Here is a 23,886-nt window from a genome sequence, read left to right as displayed (position 1 = left end):
CACACAATTACAATTTATTTTACACACAGTTTACTTCCAATGTCAATTTGGCACGATACAAAAGGTAAACAAAAAGCTGTTTACAACTCTAAAATCTATGAATCTTAGGAAAAGAAGCCAAAAGGGATAGGAATGCAAGACGTTAAGTCAGCCATATAAAACATTTATTGCCATCTGAAAGTGCATTATAAAGTGCATTCATGTACGAAGAGGCAAAATGTCGAAAAAATAAGCAACATGTTGTTGCCTTCAGTTTTGGACAGAGTTAGCTTATTCTTTAAATTGCAGGTTTTAAAAATAAATCTATTTACCCATTTCTGCAGTTGCTGTTTGTAGCTGCAACATCGGAATTGTCCTGAAATGTATTTGCTATATTTAGCACGCTATGACTGAAAATATCAATAAAGTCTTCCTGCTGTTTACATCATTAGCATTGTAGCTTATAGCTTTTTTTAAAGCTCAGTTGTTGAGCTAAAGTTTTAAATATTTTAAATTCTTTTTTTTTCTTTTTTTTAGGTTAATATTTAAGATAAACTTAGCAAAATTAAGTTTTAACTATTTTGTTTTGAAAGTGAGAACACGCACTTTTAATTTCAATAATGACCTACTTTTATACTTTTAATGCATAATCTGGGTTTTTCTTTTCTTTACAACCGTGTGAGGTCTGAGTAGCTATGACAACAGTCAACCCTAACCTTATGTACGCTTAGGAAAAATACAAGAAGCAATTGTTTTGACACATCTCAGTTAGAGTGATTTTTGTCCCCCTGGTTGCCAAGAAAAGACACTTTTTTTTTAAAGCCAAAAAAAGGCACAGAGGGTCAGAATTATCACCGATTGTGGACTTAGACCTCACAGGTGGAGTCAAATTAAAGTCCAGTGAGATTTTCTGTCTCTCATTTCCCTGAGATGTTGTTTGGCGGGATGATCGTCATGAGTGTGCGTCCATCCAGTGGGGCGAACAGAGGGTACAGTTTCTCTCTAAAGGTTCCAGTGAAGGTGTAGATGTGGGACTTGGTTTCAGCGTTGTAGAAGGAGATCTGCCCTTCTTCGTAGTCCAAGTAGACCCCCATGCGCCTGGGCACGAGGCTGAGGGGGAGCTCCTTTTCTGGCTTGCTGCAGGCGTAGAATTTGTGCGTGCTGCGCCACAGCACCCAGTAGCCCTTCTTTGGCATCATGGTGAACTTCCCGTGCCGCTCAGAGTCAGCGGTGGTCACGCCCACGCGCCAGTAACCGTTATTGGCTATGTTCACCTCCCAGTAATGGCGGCCGCTGCTGAAGCCCTCCCTGCCGAGCACACAGGGCCATTCGTCGAAGCGCTGGGAGCTTTGAGGCTGCTCTGACACTACAGAGGACTCCTGGACTTTACGCTGGTCATCTGAGAGAAGCAGCCATGGGTGGTTGGTCATGGGGTCAAGAATCACATCAGCTGTTGGGAGAAAGGAATTCAAATTGCTAATTAAACCACATGTTCTTTGGTGTTTGTTGGTTGATTTATGGGATGGAGATAAAGCTGAGGCCGTTGTTACCTGCTGCGCTGCAGATCCACCCCCAAACTGAAAACACAGATGAAGAGTTTTATTATAGTTGCAGAAGAGATGAGTTTGGCTCTTAAAATAGTCCCCTCCACAAATTGTTCTGAGCATCGGAATCATTATTCATAATAAAAGCTAAAGAAAAATCCCAAGGTTTTTTTTGGTGCAAATTTTAAAATACACACCTGAGTTGGGGATGTATCGAGGAATTCCTGCTTCCCAGGACTTTTGCTTTGCCAGGAGCCACAACTGTGGGACGATTTTCTGATAAGGAAAAACATAAAAATGAAACTCATACTAACTTATATTCCTTTGCTTTCTATTTCCTTAAGACTGACGAACCTATGCCATGCTTAGTCACTGCATACATAATTCAGTAGGTACTCATAAATTTAGGTCCAGATAAAACTCAATTACAGCCTCAAAGGTCACGGCTCTGCACAAAAAACTGCAAGTAGTAGTGACAGGTGAAATCAGAGTCAATCAGAGCTGTGATAAAACAGCACGCCATCATCTATAAATGTGATGGCGTGCTGCAGTTTATCTGCAGACTGCCCCGTCGTTCACGGGGGACATTGACACGCGTGCTATCAGAGCAGAGCCCGATTAGGGTCGTTAAACTGAATCACTGAGATCTTTCATTGATAGATGCGGGCAATGAAGGTGCAGAGTTCACTTGGATCACACATGGCATAAAGCTGTTACACAACCTGGCCACGACTGCCCTTCGTGACATTCGAAATGAACAACTGGTTTATTGCACACTGGTTTATTTGTGTGCTATCAAACCTCTAAGATGTTTATCTTTCACTTCAAACTTACATCTTGCCATCATCCTCATCTCATTTTCAAATTTATGCCAGAGTTTCTGCATTAGCATGAATTGTTTTAAGGATGTTTTCAAGGGCTGATTCAGTAGAAATGCAGAGGTTTCTCACCGTGCTTCCTTCCTTGAGCAGCGACCAGGTGATGAACTCCAACAGAGGCATCAGCCTGATCAGCCGGTTCTTCTTCAGAGTCAGCACACGCAGCACCTTCCCCAGCTCATCGCTCTGAACGCCACAACGCTGCAACACAAACAAACGCTTGAGATTTGCCTCCATTTACTTTGAAAAGCGTGACACCAACCAAAACTTAAACGACATAAAAGTAAAACACATTTGAAGTTAGTTGTCTGGTTAGTGACCCCCTGCTCACCTCGCTCGCCTCCTGCAGCTCCTTTGCCCACTCCATGATCCTCATGTGTGCCACCTCACTGGCATCCTTGTCTTTAGTTTCGTGTTCGTGACTGTCAGATAGCCAGGGAGTCTCCTTCAGGAGCTTTAAGGACATTGAATTAATCACGACATTGTTAGATTTTAACAGTTTTCGTTTCACCTTGCATATCAAAATAGGATTTTCAATTTAATTCAATTCAGTTTTATTTGAAGGGTCAATCTGATCTGGTCTGATCTCACATCAGCGTCTGTAAATACTGACCCTGTCAACATCGCGGAGCTCATCGGCCCACTGCAGGATTAGCTTCCTGCTCTCCTCGAGACTGCGTTCGGCGCGCCCCTGTGAACGCTGGGCGTCCTTCGTGGTGCCTTCTCCTGGATCCAGAGCTTCCTGCTAAAAGACATCACACTGTGTCAGGTGGTATGTCACACCATGAAACTACAGAAAGATACAGGAAGATTATATCGGATTGTACATCTTAGGTAACGCCCATCCTACATATGCTATAAGGTGAAGGGTGTGAGCTATAAAGAGTTAATGAATAGCTGCGCTATCAGCATCCATACAGTCAGTGCTGTTGTGTGATGGAGTTCCTGCATACAATAAATATTTTGTTATTGTGATCTTTATCTGGTCTGTGCACTCTTAAATCTGGCTATACTAAGAGTCTGCCAGTTTCTACCTTGCACACTTGATCCACCTGTTCCTTCCACTGCTGGATAAACTGCACGCACTCCTGCAGGCTGCGGAGATCTTTCAGGCCGTTTTGGCGAGTTTGTTGCTGCAGGAGACAGAGGTGGTCACAAATAGGCCAAACAGACACTGACCAACTGAAGAGAAAAAGCTGTTTGAAGCATGTGGTTTACCTGTGACTGTTTATTGAGGCTGTTGGTGGGCCTGCTGGGGACTGAGCTGTGAGGCTGGCTGCTTTCATCATGGGTGGGCAGGTTCCAGCGTACGGCCCCGATGGAACTGCTCTGGGTGGCGCTGCCGTCCTCCCCAGACAGCAGCATGCTCACCTCTGCAGGGGTAAAAAAAAAAAAGCTCTTTTAAGTCTCAGTTAATGTCATGCTGCTTTGCCAAACTAAGAAAAGCAGCAGGAAATACAAGCTTTAGATAAAAGCTTTCCAGCAGAGGCTGTGTAAAGTATAGTGATAGATTTATGGCTCTGATAAATGGAAACACTTTAGATACTGTATCAGTCCGCACAGTATCGCATCACGCGAAGGTTGATAGTTATCAGATGGGCAAGAAAAGTGTGCGAAGTATCACTATGAAACACAAAGGAAGAAAAAGACGTACTTCTTTTGGGCTTTAGGATACTTTTCATTTCCATCATGGCTTCCTCACTGTGGAGAAAAAACACGCCACATGAAAAAGATAAAATATGAAATTATAGAACTAAACACACACACACACACACACACACACACACACACACACACACACACACACACACACACACACACACACACACACACACACACACACAGATATATTTGCAAGTTTTAAAACTATATCCTCCTAGGACCTGACGTCAGGATATTATACTGCCTCTGTTCTATCGAAATTTAAAGCGAATGTTCTCATATGTGGATCAAATTTTTCTCAGAAAGAAAAATCAGGTAAAAAAAAATCTTTGTTTTTACATTCATAAGGTCCCAATCAGCCCAAACAGCAAAGAGAAATTAAAAATGCCATGAAAGAGTTCGGGTCTTAGGAGGTTAAATATGTGATCCTGTATATGCATATACAGGATTACAAGTAATCAAATACAAAATAATACAATTACTTTAAATTGATAATAATAATAATAATAATAATAATAATAATAATAATAATAATAATAAATATAGAAAAAAGTTAAAGCTAGATATAAAACACAGCTGTAAAAAGAAAATCAGCATTAAAAAAAGAAAAGAACAAAAACAAGCAAACAAACAAAAAAAGCAACACACCACAAAATTACAACACAAACCTGCCTTATGTGAATTCATAAAATAAAATAATGGTTCATATTTGAAATTAAACCATCTCCCACAGACCTCAGGTATAAAGAGACACACTAAACTAATACACAAACTATGAGCTTATTATGTCGTACCTGTCGCTGGTGCAGCTCTGCTGGTGGTGAAGACTGGACAGCCACTGCTGTTGGTCTAATCCTTTTGTGTCTCTCTCGGTTTGATCTTTGAACTTTATGACAAGGAAATCTGCATGCAGAATCCCCTGACACGAAACGTTTCCTGGCAGCTCCGTAACCGAGGGCGCCGTGAGGGTATAATGGCGTGATTTTTTCTTTTTATGACTGCAGTAAATTTCAGGTTATGACTGGGAGGGAAACAGATACTCTGTGTGGCTGTTGGTAAACTGTATATGCAGCAGGAGTGTTAAGAGTCATTTACAGTATCTGTGCTTTATAAACTTCAGTTGTTGCAAAAAAATCATAAAAGCTAAAGATTCTCCAAACAGTAAAAAAAAAAAAGTGATTTCACTTCTTACTGCATCACTGGACTCAGTCTGACTGTAGTGAAACTGAATCCTAGCAACTCTTATCTTTGCCTTGACACATATTACACAAATGTGATATATGACGCGCCACTTTGTTTACAGTAACTGGTCCCATCTTGTCTATAACACTCATCATGTGGATGAATTTCATGGTCATCACTGTTCTTTTTCTGGGCTGGACTGATCATCCAGCATAGATCTTTAACGACTTTCAAATGCACATATTTCAATCTATTTAGGATTTTCTCTCATCCACACAGGCTCTAATATTTGGTCACATGTTCCTTTAGCAAGTTGCACCTCAACCAGATGCTTCTTGTAGTCATCAACAAGCCTCTGACTTTATTCTAGCTGCATATTTAACTGAATTGGTAGAGTTTGTTTAAATTAGTTGGTTTTCTGGCATGAACACTGCTTTTAAGATTAGTTCCCAAAAGTTCAGTAAGTTTGGCATCAGCGCTCTGAGAGACGTCAACATGCAAAAGACACCACATAACCGTCAGCCCCGCTTATTAAAAAGACTTCAGTGACTTAGTATAAAGCCATCTTTCAGGAATGACTATATTACTTTTATTTCATTATTTTTATTGTTTTTAAGTAAATCTTCATGTGAAGCACTTTGTAACTCTGTGATGAAAGGTGCTAAATAAATACTTATTAGAACTGAAAAGACAAAAAACCACACACTACAGTTCTACATCTACATTTTACATAATGTGGGATTTGTTTTTATGTCTTTATTTCCTTTTGCTTAACAGCAGATTATGAGTCGAAGAAGTTACTGATTATGTCAAAAACATCCATTGACTGGACTCATAATGTCCCGAGCGGGTGCAATTTGGAAGGGTATTGCATGGTGTCAAAAAAGGCCGAAAAATAGGAGCTTCCATTGAAAATGACTCAAGGCATGCACATCTGGATGTCTTCAGCATTACATGCAGAAACGTCAGAGAAACACATGCTTCCCTGTATGTATCATCAGCTTATTCCTGGAGTTTTTGCCTAAATCGTTGTGGGTTTCTTCCACCGCCTGGTTATCTGTGACTTCAAGGTCAGAGTGTCATTATGCAAGCTGCCGAACCTTACGCTGTTTCTGTTTGTATACAATAAAACCAATCTAGTGTAAACTATTAGCCGCTGAGTTTTTTCCCCTTTTGAACAAACTTCAGTTTGCCTTTTAAAATCGAGTCAGGCGGAGATTAAACCTGAATAAATCATCCTGCAAGAGAACATTCGTGAATTTTCTAACCTTCAGCAGCAGTGTAACCAAAAATATGATCAAATGTTTCCACAGTTGGTGTAAGAGAACCAAATTCAGCGATTCAGTCCGACTTTAAAAGCATACTTGACTGAAAATGAATCTCTGCATTAAAACAACAACAGCAAAAAACAGCAACCTTTCATAATCTCCTATAATGAGTTTGAACATCAGCAGTCTGCAGTAAGAAAGACTGGGTACAAATCAGGGGAATTCAAAATACCTGGTCCTTCCCTGAGAGTGGCTGACCAGCACAAATCACTCTGAGAACAAGACGTGTGATAGCCTGGGAGGCCACACAGAGCTCAGAGTAGCTTCTAAGCAGACAAATGAGAAAGCTGTCTGAGTAACATTTAGTAGCTGTAGTTAAATAACTAAACCAAAGGTTTTTGGTTATAGCAGAATAAACATCAGCATCAGAGGCTGATCCCCTCTGAGAGACATCTGGAGGTGGGAGATTCTTTGGGTCTGTTTCAACGCGCCTGCTGATTATTAAAGAAGCAATGACCTTTGTGCTATGCCAGGTAGCCATTAAGAGAAAATGCCAGGGCATGTTAATCTAAGTAGGAAATAGGTCATGGAACCACACAGGGACTGGTCAAAGAGGAATGATGACAGCATTTTTGGAAGTGAGTGAAGGAAACAATTACTGGCATTTTTTAGTCCCACAGCTGGTTTATTGTGAATACTCCAAGTCACGGACATGGAATAATGAAGGCCTGATAATATTGTCCTCTCAGATTATTTAGGGTTTCCTCTTCACCCCCTTTTTAATAGTTGCGTGAAAATAATCTCGACGTCGTGTTTGTGCAAAAATACAAATTTGATTTCCCTGCAGCTGAAGCCGAACAGGCAAAAGGTAAAACAGTATATATAACTGTCCTTTCAAAAAGTCCTTTATGTAAAAGTATGCCACATATTACTCAGCAGTAAATGCAATGCCCCCTGTGACCGACTTAATAATGCCAGATTGTTTAATCGCCAATTATTGTGGTCTATAGTTAATTATTAATAGTGTGTTATTATACAGTCGGGTGTAATATTTGTGCAGCCGTGGCAGCAGTAAGGGCATAGTTTAGAATAAAGGTTATATAAAGTCCACAGTTGTGGGTGGAGACGTGACTGATAAGCATCAGATAATTTCTCCACATGATGACTGGGGGGGGGTAAAAAAAAAAAAAAAATCAGCACAACTTCCTCCTGTATAAACCACAGTTTTACATTTATTTTTGAAATGCAGGCAAAGCTGGGACACCATTGAACCAATGTAAAAAAAAAAAAAAAAAGCACATCTCATTTACTTGAGTTATATCTAATATTTCTCCTTATATCCTTTCTCTGTTGCTACAAGGAACTTTTTTTTTTTTTATAAAAGTGGCATCCCATCTCTGATTCTACCGAAGTACAAGGCAAGAGGCAGCTTACTGTCAGCCTTACAAGTATGTACATACAAGTCAGTATATATGTATCTTTAAAAAAACAAAACGATGCATTTTGTAACAGGTGCTCTCTCAAGATGCGCAGCCTCGTCTCCATGTGCAGGATTCCCAGCGAAAGGCTCAGTTCCAGTTTTTGAAGAACTGCTTGAAGATGATGGTCTCCTTTCCCTGTGGCAGGATTTCCACCTGTAGTGCAACGCACATAAAACTTTACTGCTTACTGCTTATATAAAAGACCTTGCAGTTGACATCATAAACTCACACGTCAGATCTGTGGCTGTAAAAATAGAAACAAAGAGGTTGTACGAGCTTTCCTGTCTACAGTAAAGAAAGACGCTTGACTGGTTTGCGGTGTTTAACATGAGCAGCTTTTAGCAGCCGTACCTGTGTTTTCATGTGAGGGTAATTCATTTGTTCGATGAATTTGTCCGCCATCTGCAGGGCCATGTCCTTCTCCTCATCGTTGGCTCCGTTACCTGATGATTAAACGAGCTAATGTTAATTAGCAGCTCTGTTTGAGAGCTTTTTCGCACACAGAGTAACTTTCAGGGTAACTTTCGATATCAGGCGTGGTGTCCCTGCTACAAGCTACCACGATGAACAAATTGTTGAACAAAAGGTCCCTGAGCACATTTACAAAAAATACTGACCCAGATACGAAGCAGCAAACAGCTCGTGGTGCTTTTACACCACAGCAGCCCTTTTCTAAAGTAAAATCGTACAGAAACACGGGTGTTTAATGACTTTAATAAGGTTTTGATTGCATTTATTATTTTATGAGCTATAATAGTTAATGTGAAAGAGGTCAGTTAATACAGTCTGATTTTCACATGCATCAGCCAACTTGGTGACCTTAATAGCTACTTTATCGCTCTGACAGTTTTTTAAAATCAACCTTGGAGCTGCTCTCACTATAGTTGTGGCAGAAATTTGGGGCTTCAGTTTTTTAACGAGTTTTTTTGCCGTTTGCTGTGTGTTCAGAGATGCTCTTCTGCTCACTTTGAACTTTAGCAAGTAGCTTTGATCATCTTTACACCCCTAAATGCACTGAGTTGCTGTCATGCGATTCACCGATTAGGTGCACCTGATGAGATGTTGGGTGAGTGCATGTTTCTATGATGTTTATTTGCGTTTGGTGTGTTGTCTGATCAGTTCAGAGATGACAGTGTGAAGCTGTAGAAACCCCGCTGTAGCTCTTTAAGAAACCCTTACTCCGATCACATGTAAGCAGGTCCTCAGACTCACGTCCTCGTGAAACTGCCAATCATTATTTCTGACTGCGTTCATTACAATTTCATTTCATCAGATATCAAATTTGAGGAGGTGGCGAGTTTGCCGCTTGGAGTTTGAGTAGCAGCTCCTCACCTTTCCAGACGAAGATCTTTCCGTTGGAGCCGTTGTCCAGGATGAAGCAGTCGTCACGAATCAGCAGCTCCTGGAGAAACGGGCTCTTATCGGACACTTTAGTTGTTGTCATGGAACCGGTGGCATCAGACACCTGATGAGTGAGCATACAGTGAACAGTGATGGAAAAGGTGGTTTTAAAACGTCAACCTTGTGCATATAGTTCTGCATATAGAGCTTACCTTGTAGAGGGAGGCTATGTTGGAGGCGTCTGCTTTGCTGTCCTCTTCTGGCGTGCTCTCTGGCAAAGTCGGAGTCTGTCCTAGGACCTGCACAGCAGCACAAAAACATCTTATGAGGACTACAAAGAGAAACTTTTTTTTTAAAAAAAAAAAACAACAACCCAAAAACCAAAACAAATAGATTTTTTTTTTAATGTAATTATTGACTTGGAAATGGAAAAAAAACCCCATCCTTCCTGAATAAAACAATCGGATGACAAATCAGGAAAACTTATTTACTCTGATCATTTCCTCCGGCTCTTCCCCCTCGTTTGCATCCACAATGCGGGCTTTACCGTGTCGGTCTATGTCGCGGATCAGCGTGGCGATCTCGCGCACCTTTTGCCTCTCGAAGATGTTGGCTTGCGAGCCGGTCCAGGACACAATCGTCTGGGTACAATTATCAACATTAGATCAGCACAACGTGGTAAAAGTGGCACTTTATTTTATTTGCAGGTTGCAGTAAAAAAGCGAAACAAACTGGTTATTGTGTAGCGCGTTAGTGTATAGCTCTGACACATTTTAGAAGAGCAAATGATTCGGTGGCGTTTGGCTGCACCTCTCCCCGGCATGTCCTCCTTTTGATAGATTATCTCACCGTTCCGAGATCGAGGATGAAGCAGTCTCCCTTGTTGAAGCTCTTCCAGGACAGCTCCACCTCTTTGGCACGGATGTTGCGCTTTCCTTTGATCTGGTACAACCTCTGCACGGTGCCAGAGCCCTGAGCTCTCCTGAAACCTGACTCCACACCACCCTCCTGTGAGGAGAAGCAGAATCATCACTTGGACTGAACTTTCATGGTAGTTTATTTTTTTAACGTTTTACGACAGTTGACTTTTTGGACGAGCGATTTGATTCATTTTAACAAGCTCAGATTGCTACCTGTAAAGAAGCCACAAGAAGCTCTAAAATGATAAAATCTGTTATTTATGTAACCAAGGATGTACCTGAGGTGGCCAAATCTACACAGACCTGACCACCTCAATCTCCTAAAAATAAAATAATAAAATTAAAAAGTCATACGGTACAGAATATTGTATTTTAAAGCTTGCTGTTGCTGGTTTTAAATGGCAGTGCACAGTTCAGTGCAGCACAGGTATGCTGTGGTAATAAAGTTACAGGTATTTTCAGTTTTAGGCATCCAAACACGTCGCTGTTTCCAGCACCACCTGCTCACCTTGTAGCTGACCCCTCGGGGGAAGAGCTCCATGAACTCCGGAGTCTCGAAGCCCTGAACGTGCCTGTGCTGAATGGGGTCTCCACCCAGAAAATTATCCAGCTGGGTGGCCAGCATGGCACAAGCTACCTGCTCATCTCGAGACGATTTTTCACCTGGAACAGGGGGGTGGAGCACAGGTCACTGAAAAGCATGTTCTTCCTGTACAAAAACTCAGTTTATTTATAAAGGATTGGGGATGTGAGAACTTTATGGCAGATTTCCCAAAGCATTCAGTAAGATATTAATACGTTCGACCAGCTGAGGTGAAGTTTGTGATGATAAAGCCGCCTCAGTGCATCCAGTAGGAGCTGCTTCGACTACTTGAGTCACTTTCTGATTATAATTTGAACTCCTACAAATTCAAAACGTATTTACTTCTGTATTTTGTGATGTCAGAGTTGAAGCTGACCTCTCATTATACTAAAGCTAGGAGACGGTGCAGAAATTAGCCTACAGAGAGTGGTGCCACACATTTTCCTGGACATTCAGGTTATCTGTGGACCTCTAGTGCATCATCTAGCCCTACGGCCACAAAGCACTGTTAGCTCTGCAAATAACATATGAGTACTGCTACATGTGCTACCAGACTTACAGACAGTTTGTACCACCAGGCCAATCAGGCTTCTTAACATATCTAAATATTACACACTGCATATTTGCTTTCTTGCTTCTCTGCACATTGTCTTATTTCTTGTACTGCTTACATAAGACTGATTGCTCCTAAACCTTTACTCCTACTCTAGACTGAAGCTAATTTTAACTTCACCAGTAAAACTAAGTATTAATACTTAAACAGGGGTCAGGAACAACTGTGGGCTGGCCAAACAGCTTTAATTAAAGGAAATAAATCTATAATCTAAAATGGTTCTTCCAAAAATAGCTGGAACAGTGTGAATTTATTTTGTTGTCTCTGGTTTCCTGTGACAAATAAGCACGAGGAGTTTTCAAGAAAGCCACAGTCTGCCTCTTCTTCTGCAGAATTACACTTTAACATACAGGACATAATAAAAAAGAAGGAGGAAAAAAAACCACGAGTTTCTTACCAGGTCTTCAAATAATGTCAATACAACTTCAGATGTGCAACAACACATTACTCATTAGACTGTGTCATTATTTATTTAACAAAAACTGAGCCAAAGTGTAGAAGCAGTGTGTGAAAAACTTAATCCACCCAAAGATTGGGTAGTTTGTCGACCCACCTTTAGCAACAGTAACTTGAAGTAATGGTTTCTGTATGACTATCAGTGCCTCACATTGTTTCCATTCTTATTTGCAGCATTGCTTCATTTCATTGAGGGCGCTCAAAAGCATTAAAATAAGGTTGAGGTTTGCCTTGCAGCACCTTAATTCTTTTGTTTTCCAACCATTTTGCTGTAGGTTTGCTGCTGTGCTTGGCATCATTGTCCTGTTGCATGACCCAGTTTCAGTCGTGCTTTAGCTGTCAGACAGACGGCCTTAAGTTTGACTCTAGAATACTTTAGTACACAGAGGAGTTCATGTGTGACTCAATGACTGCACGTTGCCCAGTTCCTGTGGCTGCAAAACAAACCCAAATCATCACCCCTCAACCACTGAGCTTCACAGTTGGTATGAGGTGTTTGTGATGATCTTGCTTGTAATTTCTCTGAACTTGTTTCCAGTTGAATCTAAATAATCTTTCTCACTGTAGACTGGAATGCCTTTATAACTCTTCCTTGATGGGCAACAACAGTTGCTTCTCCAAGACCACTTCTGACATCTTTTCTCTTTGGCATCATGTTAACACAGACCTGAGTGCCAGGTCTGATCAGTTAATCAAGTGCATTTGAATATCAGCACCTGGCTGCTACTTACCCTCTTTGTTTATGTGGAAGCACTAAAGGTTTGCTTAGCGTTTCACACACTGCTTCGCATCAATATCCTCTTTTCAAATAGCAGCTTTATTATTTACCTGTATCCAACATATTTAGTGGAAATCTGTAAATTGTACCTATTATAAAAACCCCCAAAAGGTTATACTCTCTAATCAGGCGCTGGTACGACTGATTAAAAAAAGCTGAACTAAACAAACGGTGGACATACAAAGACACCGCCGGTCCATCAAGAAGAGGAGGAGGGAGGATTAACAGAGGTGCATGTTAGAGCGAAGAGAGGGCTCTCCAAGTTGTGACAATCAGCTTAGTGTTACCAAAGCACCAGATACATGCTGGAAACAACAGCCACATTTGAGTACTATAACAGTGCTCCTGTATTTTTAATGCTTCCCTCTGGACTCATTCCCTCATCATCCCTCTTCATCCAGCTTCTCTCGACACACAATGATGCATCAGGGCAGCAGAGTGTCTCGTGTGTCATCACCATCAGCGGGGTGGCTACTAGCCTTTCAGCCAGGGTTATGTGTGTAGCGAGCGCCAGACAATGCTTAGCTCTTTTACTGGGTGGAGTAAAATGAAATCAGATACTCTTCCATTGTTTTTCTCCAAGTAAAGTCAAGACTAGTTTGTGTTTGATTTGCATCGGGTAGCATGTTGCATAAGCCAGATGCGTCTTCAGTCTCTTACCTATCCACATGTGGAGGTCAGCTCCCTCCTCCCCGCGGTTATCCAGCACCAAATAGGAGTCTCCATTGAAGAAAGCTCCCACCTCAGAGGAATCTAGTGGCACCGCCTTCATCTTTTCTACTCTCCATACCCACAGGCCCTGCTGCCGGACCTCTGGGCTGAACTGACCTGGCACTGGCTTCAAGGGGAGCATACTACATGGAGAAAAGAACAAAGTAAAAAGATGTTAGAAGAAAAAACAAATAAAGAGTAGGGAGCACATGAGAAGCTTATCCATGGAGGACATCTGAGTCACATCCCTTAAAGAAGGAAGAAGAAACAGGAAGTGGCAAAACAGTGTTGTGTAACTTGTTCTACATGGGAGCGCGTGCACGGATTTGGCTGGAGTAAGTAGAAGTAAAAGAGGAAGTTGAAGCCACAGTGTATCTAAACGGAGCGGATTTACGTGACCTTTCTTGTCTACTCCTGAAAGGTGCCTAAATTCTCACTAAACTGACACTCCTCTCCACACTCAAGGAGAAGGTACACTTCTGAATGTAGCTGGAGGTTGTTTGATTCGCTCTTACCGCAATCGTTCTAAGGCAACAGAACAGAGGCTGGAGACACTGTGATGAATGTAATTATACCTCAAGTAGACACAAAGTGTGGGTTGTGTTGCTGCCTAAGGACCACAAGCTACATTACATGACTTTTATGCAACACGACACCAATGCAGCCGTAGCGCCACTGCACAAAAACAGTTGGTGTCGCAGGTAGGAATGAGGCCAGGGTGGACTCGCGTAATCGTGCCCCTCTTGTTTTTCATTAGCAACGAAAAATTGGTGTTTTTTTTGTAGTACACAAACAAGTGCGTCATCCAACCATACGCCCACGTCTTCCTGTCTTTGGTTGGTTTTTCTGGTTTGTCTCTTTGCACGAGAGCAGACGGTTAGCTTTGTAGGGGGATCAGATCACCAACGTCACCACCTTTCATGTCATTATCTCTCACTGTGCCTGACTGTATTTTTACATTGCATCTAAATTGTGGAAACTTGCAATCATATTTTTTATTGCTTGTACTTATTAGGGCTTCAGCAACACACGACCCAGAATTGGACAAGTGGAAAATGGAGATAAGGATGGCGTTTGTCCCCTTCATGATATGTGTACTGTTCATTTCTGACCATCAGTCGGTTTTTATATGCTTGTTCAGTGTTGTCCAGGTCACAGTGGTGAGGGTGCTGGAGCCTATTTGAAATGCCATAGAGTGGCGAGCGGGGAACACCCTGGACAGGTCCCTAGTTTATTGCCAACATACTACTACATACTTGCCCTATTAACCAAACTATTATGTATATATTGGTTAATAGGACAAGTATTTAAGTTTTATTTTGTTACAAAGAAATAAAAAGGCAATAGATCACACTGGAAAGGCTTGAAGTGTCTTTTTTTTTGGGAGCTTTCAAGCACATCTGAGTTGTCCTTGGCCGGGGCGGCGACTCATTGGATCATGCGAGTGAAGGTTTGCTCTTTTGTAAGGTAAGGGTGATTAAGTCAGCAATCTTTATCTACTGAAAAAGACCAAGAGATATTTTGAAAGCTCTGGGACGGTGGCCATTTCTTTAGGTTAGTGAACTTTCACGCAACAAGAATTATGTTGTTTAAACAGAAAAACAGAAACTGTAACTTAAGTGATGGCCAGCTTCCTTGCTCTACAGTTTTCAGCAAGATCTTCTGGATGAAGACAGACCATGCTGAAGTTGACTTTGTTGGAGTGATGACTTGAGGAATACCCTTGCCAGCTGCTAAAAGCAGCACAAAACTATATAAAGGAACTGTAAACAAAATTATTTGGAATTAATTTTGCAATGACTCACAGGAAAAGGACAAAGAAGCCAAAACCCAGGTTTTAATCGAAGCAGGAGTCAAAAGCAGAAGGTAAGGTTGATAAAATATGCCAAGAACGCACAGGAATGTCCTTAAAAAGCCAACAATGGATGAGGAACAGAGAAAACAATAACGGGAACTTGAAGGTCGGCGACGTCATAGCTTGTCAGGTCGACGATCGACCACAGTTAATTTGTGAAATACACAAAGTTTTGTCATTGGCTGTGCAACACAAACTAGTGAGAGTTAGAATCTATTGAGAAGTTAGGGTGGCTTGGAAACAGTGATAATCTGGACAAATTAATCTCATTCACCACCAAATGAAAGGACTTTGGGTCAGAGTATTGTGAAAGTAGTAGTAGTAGTAACCATTGATATAAAAAGCATACAATTATGAGCATGCAGCAGCACTGTTGCATTGATTGTATTACTGCAGTTAGCTTGTGATATGAAGGCCACACCCATATAACGAGGAAGTTAACCAATAGGACCACTCGACTCCATGATCAACATTTCAAAATTCTTTCTTTACAATTTTGTACAAACTCTGTGAACCTTGAGATTCTTGTGTCACTGACTTTGCTGAATGGCTGAAATGCTGAAACTGTAAATAGTATGCATGAAGGTAATACTGTGAAAACATATATAAAAGGCGCTGTAAAATGACAGTGACTTTGAGTATAATTTGGATAAACTTATGTGATCACTGTAAGTTTCACTAAAATGAGACCAACAGCGCAGGAAAAGCAGAGATTCTTGTGAATTGGGAATGAATGGATGACAATGCCATGGCACGAGCTCATGAGCTAAAACTAGAAAACGCGAGATCGTGTCAGGAATATTTGATAACGGTGATAAACAGAATCAGCCTGACAACTGACGAGTGCAAAGCTGATCAGGCTTAACATCATGACCACTGACAGGTGAACGGACAACATTGATTACCTCTTCAGCATAGCACCTGTTAGTGGGCGTGATGTATCAAGCAAGTGAACATTTTATCCACAAAGATGTGTTAGAAGCAGGAAAAACGGGCAAGTGTAAAGATTTCAACAAGTTTGATTAAGGCCAAACTGTGATGCTTGACGACTGGGTCAGAGCATCTCCAAACTGCAGATCTTGTAGCATGTTCTCATTCTGCAGTCAGTATCTATTAAAAGTGATCCAAGAAAGGAACAATGGTGAACCAGTAACAGGGTGATTTCAAACAGATGAGCTGCTGTAGTTTAAAAATATAATTCTGGCTTAAATAGAAAGATGTGAGAGTGCACAGAGGATAACTGTTTGTTGTGTAGGGCGCTGCATAGCTGCAGACTAGTTAGGATACCCATGCTGACCCCTGTCCACCACCGAAAGCGACAACAAAGAGCATGTGAGCATCAGAATGGGACCACAGAGCAATGAAAGAAAGCGCCCTGGACATATAGGGGATTTTCCCATACGTCACTGAAGTATGTGCAAATGACTAGACCTTCTGCCCCTCCCTTTCCTCCTTTCTAAATAGCAGGATAATGCCACAAAGCAGAAATGGTTCAGGAATGGTTTGAGGAGCACAACGAGCTTGAGGTGTCGACTTGTCCTCCAAATTCCTCAGATCTCAATCCAGTCGAGCATCTGCTGGACGTGCTGGACAAACAAACCTGATCAATGACGGCCCCACCTTGCATCTTACAGAATTTAAAGCATCTGTTGCTAACATCTTGGTGCCAGATACCACAGCACACTTCAGAGGTCGAGTGGAGTCCATGATCAAGGCTGTTTTGGCACCAAAAGGAGACCAACACAATATTAGGTAGGTGTTCATAAGGTTATGCCTGACTGGTGTATACTAAGCAGACTGAATTCCTAACTGACCACAGGTGTGGTACCAAAGGGTGGGAAACAGAACAGAGACCTCAAAATAAACAGGAAGTGGCTAAACAGTAGCTGATGATGAGACACATTCACACAGTGTGTGAATGTGTGTGAATGTGTGCGTGAATGGGTGGATGACTGGATATGTAAAGCGCTTTGGGGTCCTTAGGGACTAGTAAGGCGCTATATAAATACAGGCCATTTACCATTTAAATGGCCAAAAATTAACTTTCAAGATGTCAAAGATAAATACTGATAAATATTAACTTCAGTGTCGATGACGAGCGAGAAGAAAGACTTCCCAGCTTTTATATAATCTTTATCATATTGATGCATGCTGATGTATATCTGCAGTTTCTCATATTCATCATCAACCTTATCATAAAAATGTTTCACAACGTCAAGAAGCTCTGGGGTTGTTTTTTTCTTGCGATAAAACTAATTAAAAAAAGGTGGCAAACTTATGGGTGTCATAACACATTCAGGGTGAGCCCCAACGGGCATTTAGATAAACATCTGTTTATAAAATGAAGCACGGGTGGAGCACTTACACGTTAACACTTTCTTTTAGCTCTATCATCATATAAGTGAGAAGTTTTTGTTTTAACTGTGCTGCTACAGAGGCAACGGGAAGATAAAGGGAGGCTGGAAACAAGCAATTAGCTTAATTATAGGGATTAGAGTCAAGTGATGATCCAACATGTAAGAAGCTGCTCCCAGCGCTACTGCGTTATGTGTCTTAAAACAATTCATTTGGCAGCAGAAAACAGCGCATCTATCAGTGCTGACTATCGGCACTGTGGTCAGACTAACAGGATGTCAACATGCTTTTAAAACTCAGCATTATTTTTGTAAACTGTCGATCGAGCAAACAGCGCAGTGAAGTGAGCATTTGAACATATATACTGAGTAGTGTAGAGGGGGTGCAGGGAAACAGAGAAAGGCGGCACATGCAGAGGCCACTGGGTTAAGGTTACAGTGCTTGGACAGCCGCTCGAAGAGTAAGTAAGGAGGCACAAATAAAAGCACCGGTCCACTTAACTGTATGATCTCCTCTGGTACCTCCGGCATGCTGTCTGACTCCAGGTCCATTCTGCGTGTCCACTGGAGTGTGTGTTGTGTGTTTGAGGTTGTAAGATATCGAGGGGTCTGACGAGGAGGAGTGCTTGAGCTCACCTGGCCTTGTTAGCTTATATGTGGGAGGTAACTGAAGCCGGAGTGATGAAAGCCTACCTGAGGCCCGAAGATAGGACGCTGTGTGTGTGTGGAGATGGGGAGAGTCGGGTTCCTGGTTTCCTGGCTAAAGCTAAACACCAAGCTGATAATTACAGTGAGAGCGAGCTGCTGGCTTCTTCGTCTTTCCACTGTTTCCCCCTCCTCTATCGCATCTCTTCCCCTTGTCCCCATTTGTCCTCTTTAAAACAGGAGTGAAGGGCTGGTCTAAGCAAAGCATTTCTGTATCCAGCCTCTGAGGTTCAGAGGATAAGTAGCAGCCAGTTGCTGATAAGTGTGAGCAGTTTGGAGATCTGAAGCATTCAGGTGTCTTAACACAATGCCATAATCTGCTCAGGAGCGTACGTCGCAGCAAATTCTACCCCAAGATAAGGCCCAAAAGCTACATGTCAGACTCTACAGGTCTCAGTTAGGATGGTAAATGCTAGAGTTCATGCCGGTAGAAAAACACTGAACAAGTATGGCTTGTGTGGACGGGCTGCCAGGGGAACGTGGACCATCAAGTCCTCCGTATACCAAAGTATGCAAAAGTCAGACGTGAGGCCATCTGTCTGACAGCTAAAGCTAATCTGGTTCATGCACGAGGGGAATGATCCAAGCACAGCAGTAAATCTACAACAGAACAGCTGAAAAGGAAAATGATAAAGATGCTGCAGTGGCCCAGCTGCAACCACCCAAAATACTTCGTAACAATGAAGCCAAATGTAATGAAGTTAAAAAATATAAATAAGTATTTGCACAAAAGTAAGTCGACTTCATGAAACAGTCTGCACGAGGTGGGTCATGCATTCGCAGCCTGATGAAACTTAAAGAACATCGTCCCAGGAGGAGGTCTTGAAAGGGGCATTTTTTAGTTACAGCATTAGGCTTAATTTTTTTTTAATGACAATGTAAATAGTAATATAGAGAGAGTAACCTCAGAACTACAATTTTACTTTTCAAAACTAGCTCTGAAGCTAAGCTCATTTTTAAATTACAAGCCTGGCATCAAACTTCCAAAAACCGAAATCTGCTTCTTTTTTGTTTACTGCAGTTTCCATGAAACGTATAAATACTGACAGGCCTGTTTTTATTTCTCTTTTTATTTCTTTCTTACTTCATTTTAGGTTTCTATTATTTTTCAAATTTGGGTATTGGTTTCATTCAAAATCATCTTTCACGTGCCTTTAAAACAATGAGGGGTATTTTAAAATCAGTAGTTTCTCCTCTAGTCTATTTAATACAGAGCATAATAACTGAGCACTGTAATCTCTAAAATCCAGTCCAATCTTCTGCGGAGAAACAACGCAAAACGAACTAAAGACGAGTTGCGGAGCAGAAAACGAGGTCGCTCGAGGGGTTAAAATGGTAAAAACGCAAAGATGCCCTCTTGGCCTTGTCCACTGAAGCATCAAGTGGCGCCTGGTTAGATGGAGAGGAGAGCCGACAGGGAGGGCTTAGATGGATACACAAGGTCAAAGATAGGCTGCTGGGGTCACTGAGCCAATCAGCCATTCATGCGCTGTTGGGCACACAATGAAATATGAGAGCGTACGACATGCAGGTGCACAGAGCATCAGGCGTGGAGAGACCTGAGAGCAATCTGTTAGTTGGCAACTGGTGAACAGGATGTGTGTGTATGTGTGTGTGTACGGTTCAGTGGGCTCTACGTTTATGAGAGTGAAATCAAGACAGAGTGATGGAGATACTGAGTGGACTGAAAAACAAATAGGGGTTAGAAAGGAAACAGTGTCATTTTAATTCAATGTGACAGCACGCTGCCTATGGTTTAAAGCCAAGGGTAGTTTACTTCCTTGTCTAAAGTAATGACACAGATTGGAAGTTACTTCAGTGCCACACCCTAACCTACCCTAACCTCAAGGAAATTGTTAGAAAGCTGTAAAAGGAAAGGAAATGAAAAACACGGGGCTTCCCTCGCTGCTAACTGTAAGAGCGTTACAGTGAAAAAGGGCAAACTTTGAATGAAATGATGGACAGAGGCGAGTCCCACTGACGTGAAACTGAAGACTCATTGTCCAGGAGCAGGAATGTGCTGAGCAGACAGGGGAAAAGTACAGGGAAAAGGAAAAGTGGGAACAGAAAGAAGAAATCAGAGTGAAGAACTGTAGAGGGAAGCAAAAAAACAAATCCGTGATAAGGCTTACCTTGGGAAGAGAGCTGGCGGTGGCACAAAACACGTCTGAGCAGGGAGTGGAGAGAAGAGCAGCAATGCAAGAAGCAGCACGACCTTAAACACACACACAGTTAGGCAAGATATTTCCTGCCTCAGTCTGTGGCAAGCTAAGCCCAGCCCTCTGACTCAAAAAACCCACAAAATTTACATTTAGTCAAGACTCAGAGGGAAGGCAGAACTGCTGCTTCACAAATCCACCAGCCAGCTGTTGAAAGTGGTTTCAATCCATAATAGTTTGTTTCTTGTGTCAGAAATGTGAAAATTTGGTGTAAAAAATAAATGAAAAAATAAAAAAATAGTAGTTTTTTTTCTTGTTGTTTAATGAAACCTTCTTCATTTTAACAATATGAGTTCAGTCGGCCTCTCTGTGACTCACAGAAGTTAACAGTTTTCCTGTAATTAGTCAAACTCGGATTCTCCCAGTCGGACGCGCCCATCTGTGTAGCTAATCAGTTCATCACAAGGAATGCCACCCACCCACCCGCTTGCACAGCGTTACATGCACATAGTGGGAAACCTGTGATTCATCCTTTCCACAGGTAAAGGATCTCCCAACAGATAAAATGAGCTCTTATCTGGACAGAGGCGTGAACAGCATGCTGTCTGGATGACTTTTTAATTTGCTGTCTACTTATTGATAAAGTGCAAATGTTTTAAGTTTAGAAAAAATTGATTCAGATAAGGATTGATGGCTGGAATTTCAATTCATAGGATCGATTAAATCAAACGAAATGCATAAAATATTCAGGAGAACTTTAAACCTCACGCAATCAAGCTACGCCGTGCTGTCCACGGTGTTCGCTCACCCATCCAAATGAATTAATTCAGTTGTTCCAATCGCTTCCATGACCACAGGTGTATAAAATCGAGCACCTAGTCGTGAACACTGCTTCTACAAAGAATGGTGAAAGAATTGGTTGTTTTCAGGAGCTCGTGAATTTCAGCATGGTACCGTGACAGGATGCCACCTGTGCAATAAGTCAGTCGTGAAATTTCCTGGCTACTAAATATTCCACAGTCAGCTGGTATTACAACAAAGGGGAAGCGACTGGGAACAACAGCAACTCAGCCAGGAAGTGGTAGGCCACATAAAATCACAGGCTGAGCAGCTGCATCCAAGCCTTACACCACCAGGCGCAATGCAAGGCATCAATGCAGTGGTGTACAGCACGCTGTCACTGGACTCAGTGGAGACGTGTTCTCTGCAGTGATGAATCACACTTCTCTGTCTGGCAAGCCAATAGGCAAGTCTGGGTTTGGCAGTTGCCAAGGGAACGGTACTTGTTTGACTGCATTGCACTGAATGCAAACTTATTTGGAGGGGGGATTATGGTGTGGGGTTGTTTTTCAAGAGTTTCTGGAAACAGTTTGGGGATGGCCCTTTCCTGTTCCAACAAGACTGCAAACCAGTTCACCAAAGAAAGGTCCATAAAGACACATTTGGTGTGGAGGAATCTGACTGGCCTGCACAAAGTCCTGACCCCAACCCAACAGAACACTAGCGCTGTAACTAACGATTATTTTTATAGTCAACTAATCTGCCTAATTTTTTTTCTCTTCAATTAGTCAACGATTATTTAATCTGCACTTCCTGTGGGCAGGAAGCTTCTCCAGCACCTCACCTACTCAAGTTTTCCCACCTGTGTCACACTTTGTTGCATGAAAATGAAGTAAATCAGAATATTAGGAAATAGAAATTAATGTGCAAATAGGAATCCAAAAATTTCCATGAGTTCAATTATAGCTTCAAATTAAATGAAAAAGATTTTATTTGCTGGTCAAAATGACAAGTTAGCAAAGTTTCCATATAGTTTAGTTCATGAATTGACGATTGCAGTGTCCATGCTCTGGAGTAAGGCCTGCTCTTATCTTAGAGCTGCTGATAACTATGCTGAAGATGCTCTCTGTCACGATTTCAACCATTTGAGAGGTGCACGAGCCTCTTTACAGGACAAACTCATCTATGTGCCTTAATACTGTAAAACAGAATTAGTTACTAAGCGCAAATTTGGTTGCGTATCATAGTTTATCAGGTGGTGTAACTTTCATTTCCCAATAAACTGTTTGTCCGACCCACAGATTAACGGCCTTAAGTTGGGTGGAAGAGGTTTACTCTTCAGAATAAACGCTAATATTAATGTGAGAAAAAACAAACAAACTCGTATACAGTGTAGCTGCTCCTGTTTATTGGTCGCATTTCACTTATTAGCTAACAAAACTAAAATCGCGTTGGCTTAGCTGGCATCATGCTGAGAGGTTTCCAACTGTCTGTACAGTAACAGAAATATAAAGACGCTATGAGCGTGACGCACTAGCTTAACTATCTAAAACCCATTCAGAGGTGACGTCACAGCTCCAGGGTGCCGGGGGTTTGTTATAAAAGGAAAAGGGTCGGCTGACATCATATTAAATGAAATATCACTCAAGAGTATATGTGTGCAGACTTTATTCTGTTATACTCTATTGTGATTCTTGCGTTTGTCACTACATGTCTGTGGAAAAAAACAAAACCTGTCCTTAAGATTAAAACTTCAGCATCTGACATTTTGCAGGTCTGTTATCTTTGGTTCATTGCAAAAGCTACATGTGGAAATTTACAATAACATATAAGCCAACGGACCAAATCATGTAGGAGAAGCACATCTACCAGAACAGCACAAAGACCCTCTGGCTGCTTCAGCAGTTGTATCCTGCTATTACCAGCCTTCAGAGCTGCCGGAGTGAAGTACGTGTAATGTTCAACAAACCAATTAGAGATGATCTGAGCTTCAAACTGGTTCTTGAAGTGGTTTATGACTTAAAGGACTTGATTTTAGCTGAGTCAAAGTGGGATTATCAGTGTTTAGCTGAACTAAACTATTTTCTTTTTTGTTTTGATTTTTTTGCATACCTGTTAAACACCTTCATCCTTATAGCTGTTTTACCTGCTACGCCTCGCTGTGGTTCCTGAGATGAAAGCTTCAGTCAGTCACAGCTGCAAACCAACACCATGTTCACCTTTTCATTTTATACATATTACCTGTGCAGTTTGCACACTAACAGACGGCTCTAATGTCCACTGAAGGACTTTACACTTCCTACAAAGTGACTGGTGAACTCAGTGAGCAGGTGAGCCCACGAGCTGAGAGCGCCCCCAAGAGGACGAGGGGCGAGTAGATTGATTTGATTGATTAGCAGGCTGATTTTTTACGACAGCAGCCACTATGGGAGTGCAGGGTAAACACAGCTGTGACAATTATTATTAATAATTATGCTTCTTCCAAGCTGTTTGTGCCATTTGTACTTTTTGACATAATGGGAATTTTGTTGCACTTCTTATGAGTGTTTTCTAACTCACTCTCTTGATTGAAAGTCAGTTACAATGTAACTTCAACGTAAAGTTTTTAAGTTTTAATAAGATTGAACAAAAACAAGG

The 23,886-nt window shown here is 41.6% G+C and overlaps 2 protein-coding genes across 2 annotated transcripts; both read right to left on the bottom strand.

Annotated features, from left to right (window-relative positions):
- Positions 1 to 2: 2 nt before the first annotated feature.
- Positions 3 to 4,910, bottom strand: LOC101479594 (butyrophilin subfamily 3 member A1). The gene is made up of 10 exons (XM_012924671.3): positions 4,858 to 4,910; positions 4,056 to 4,102; positions 3,620 to 3,774; positions 3,436 to 3,534; positions 3,015 to 3,143; positions 2,733 to 2,855; positions 2,474 to 2,602; positions 1,721 to 1,799; positions 1,530 to 1,556; positions 3 to 1,429 (listed from the first exon to the last, which is right to left on the bottom strand). The coding sequence occupies exons 2-10, from the start codon at positions 4,090 to 4,092 to the stop codon at positions 897 to 899; spliced, it is 1,311 nt and encodes a 436-aa protein (XP_012780125.1). The 5' UTR covers positions 4,093 to 4,102; positions 4,858 to 4,910; the 3' UTR covers positions 3 to 896.
- A 2,810-nt stretch (positions 4,911 to 7,720) lies between these two features.
- On the bottom strand, positions 7,721 to 23,530 carry LOC101478468 (macrophage-capping protein). The gene is made up of 10 exons (XM_004571169.6): positions 23,396 to 23,530; positions 20,443 to 20,525; positions 13,346 to 13,539; positions 10,764 to 10,918; positions 10,185 to 10,343; positions 9,827 to 9,976; positions 9,548 to 9,634; positions 9,327 to 9,459; positions 8,346 to 8,437; positions 7,721 to 8,147 (listed from the first exon to the last, which is right to left on the bottom strand). Exons 3-10 carry the CDS (start codon positions 13,536 to 13,538, stop codon positions 8,082 to 8,084), a joined length of 1,035 nt encoding a protein of 344 aa, XP_004571226.2. The 5' UTR covers position 13,539; positions 20,443 to 20,525; positions 23,396 to 23,530; the 3' UTR covers positions 7,721 to 8,081.
- Positions 23,531 to 23,886: the final 356 nt, after the last annotated feature.

This window comes from Maylandia zebra, linkage group LG3 (assembly GCF_041146795.1).
Source record: "Maylandia zebra isolate NMK-2024a linkage group LG3, Mzebra_GT3a, whole genome shotgun sequence".
In the NCBI taxonomy this organism is placed as follows: Eukaryota; Metazoa; Chordata; class Actinopteri; order Cichliformes; family Cichlidae; genus Maylandia; species Maylandia zebra.
Note: the sequence above shows the minus strand (reverse complement) of the source record. Positions and strands in the feature narration are given on the sequence as shown.